Below are 2552 nucleotides of genomic sequence, written 5' to 3'. Positions count from 1 at the left end.
CACCTTTTGTCAGTTCCTGCATTAGAACAAATTTTGGAAAGAGTATCATCAAAATATCATGAGTGTGCTTACGTTATTAAAGCAGTTTTAGACAATAAACAACAACTAAACTCAATCAGTTGCAATTAGGTACTGCAACCAAAGTAATTTTAACATATTAGTTTGTGGAGGAGCAAATTATTGCCTAGATAAAGTTTTTAATGATGTTAAGTTTTTTAGTGAATTCAGTAATTTGCCACAAATGAGAGAATGTCGAAAATCTTTTGGAGCAGCTTATATTAAAGGTGAAGTGTATGTCCTTGGTGGCGTTGATGATAAACAAGTTGAAAAGTATTCCCATTTAACCAACACTTGGGAACATGTATCTGACATGATAGATGATCGTAGTTTTTTTTCTGTTTGTTCTTTTATAGATAGTGTATATATTATGAGCGGTCTTATGGGTGAGGCTACAGGAGGTAACGATACAGCAACTTGTTTTGAGTTAAATACAAAAAGTCGAAAATGGAACGAAATATCAAGAATGAACAACGCAAGAAAACTTTCAGCTTACTCGGTATTTGAAGGAAGAATTGTTGTATCTGGTGGAAGTTATAACAACAGTAAACTAAACTCTGTTGAATCATATGATCATGCAGCTGGAACATGGACAATTATGCCCAATATGAATTCTAAAAGGTTTTGTCACAAATCAGTTGCTGTAAAAAACAAACTTTTTATAATTGGTGGACTCGTAATGAGGAACAAATGTGAAGTTTATGATTCAACTACTGAAATGTTTACTATCTTAAAACTTCCTACATCAGCTTCTAAAATTAATTTACAAGACCCGTCTGGAATGATTACAATTGGCAACAAGATTTTTATTTTTCGCCAAAACAGAAAAGTTATAACCTATGACTTTGAAAACGAAGAATGGTCAAAAGAAATTTGTGAAGCAACAAAAAATACTAGATTTTTTTCCTGTGTTAAAATACCTGTGAAATAGTTTTAAAAAGATATTAATAAAACTCACATAGAAAATAGAACAAGAACTTGGTTTTATTTATTTTCTGTTGTAAACTTTTTGATATCTGATTTTTGTTTGTATAATAGACAGTGAGTAGAATTAAAAAAACAAACTATAATTTTGTTTAACGAAATTTATTAAAAGGTTTTTAATACTTAAATGTGTTGAAAACAAGAATTTATTTAAAAATAATAAGTTATTTTTTTTAGTTGAATTTAATATGAATGAAATAGATTTTTTTAATGGTGTTGAAATCTAAAAAGTACCTTATCAAATTATTTTTTAATAACATAACAATTTGTCGTCTACTATAAATACACAGTTTAAAAAAAATCCTCCACTTATTTTTAGAAAATTTACACCTTTTATTACTTTTATTTGTTTAGTTTTAATTAATATGTGTTCATAATAAGAAAAATGAGATTATAAGTTTTTTCATAAACTAGTTGCATTACCTTAATAGTTTCTAATTAAATATTTTTGTAGAAATTCTACAACTTTATTTAGCGTTTTAAAAGTTATTAATAACAGTAGCTATCAATAATACCCACTGTCACAATACGCACTTGTAGCGTGTGTGAATCTACCTGCACAGATGTTAATGAACAATACCCAGTGAGTACTAAAGAAGCCAAACATCATGGTATGAAGAAAAGGAATAAAGTTTTGGCCAGTCGGTCGAAAGGGAAGATTTTACAGACATGACAAGCAAAGGTAAACTAAAGCAGTAAACATTGTAAATATTCGGTGTTTTAAATCTTATAAATGCCGTAAAAACAACTATTAGTTAATTTATATTCTTCTCAAACAGCTTGTCTAGTTCATATATAAATAATTATTCAAAAACTTTTGTCGGATGTAGATTTTTTAATCTAATAGTCTCTTGAGTAACAGTATTACAAACGTTCAAATGGAACGCTCGTTCAGTTTAATGTATTAATTTTACTACTAAGCTAATGTTAACGAAATAACTTTAAGTGAATTGTGAGTTTACTAATACAAGTATTAACAGATATTATGTGATAAAGTGAATAAAAGTGACACAGTTCTACCACAACTGACTCGAGGCTTTCTTAAGCTTAGTATCTAACTATCGGTTGAGACTTAAAAACGAATAGGTCAGTCCTTCTATCTTCCTTCAATAAAATGAAGCCCTCTGCAGTAATTCTGACTGTCTCTTATGCCTGTGCCATCCAACAAAAATCCAAACACCAAACAAAATATGTTTAACTTACTAAGAAAAACTTATTCTTTCTTACTCTCCTCTCAACTTTATTACGACACAGGAAAAACCTTCCTGTAAATTTCCATTTATACTATTAATGACTCCTTCAAAATAATTCTATGAAAGTTAACTAATTGATTTAATTACATTGCAGTCATACAGTTATATTTTTCCCTTGGTACTTATACTTATTGTCCACTCCTTAGTTTTGCTTTTAGAATCAAGTTTAAGCTACTACTTGTTATACAACTCTTTTTACTATACTTATTTTTTCTGTACAATTTCAGAGTACTAGTCTTTGTAAGTGCTTTTTTTTAA

At 28.8% G+C, this 2552-nt stretch overlaps 1 protein-coding gene across 1 annotated transcript; it reads left to right on the top strand.

Annotated features, from left to right (window-relative positions):
* The first annotated feature begins 241 nt into the window (after positions 1-241).
* Positions 242-988, top strand: LOC145833106 (kelch-like protein 30). The gene has a single exon (XM_082940306.1). It carries the CDS (start codon positions 242-244, stop codon positions 986-988), a length of 747 nt encoding a protein of 248 aa, XP_082796432.1.
* Positions 989-2552: the final 1564 nt, after the last annotated feature.

Source organism: Thalia democratica, chromosome 4 (assembly GCF_965202585.1).
Source record: "Thalia democratica chromosome 4, ktThaDemo2.hap1.1, whole genome shotgun sequence".
In the NCBI taxonomy this organism is placed as follows: Eukaryota; Metazoa; Chordata; class Thaliacea; order Salpida; family Salpidae; genus Thalia; species Thalia democratica.
This window is presented reverse-complemented; position numbering and strand designations above follow the sequence as displayed.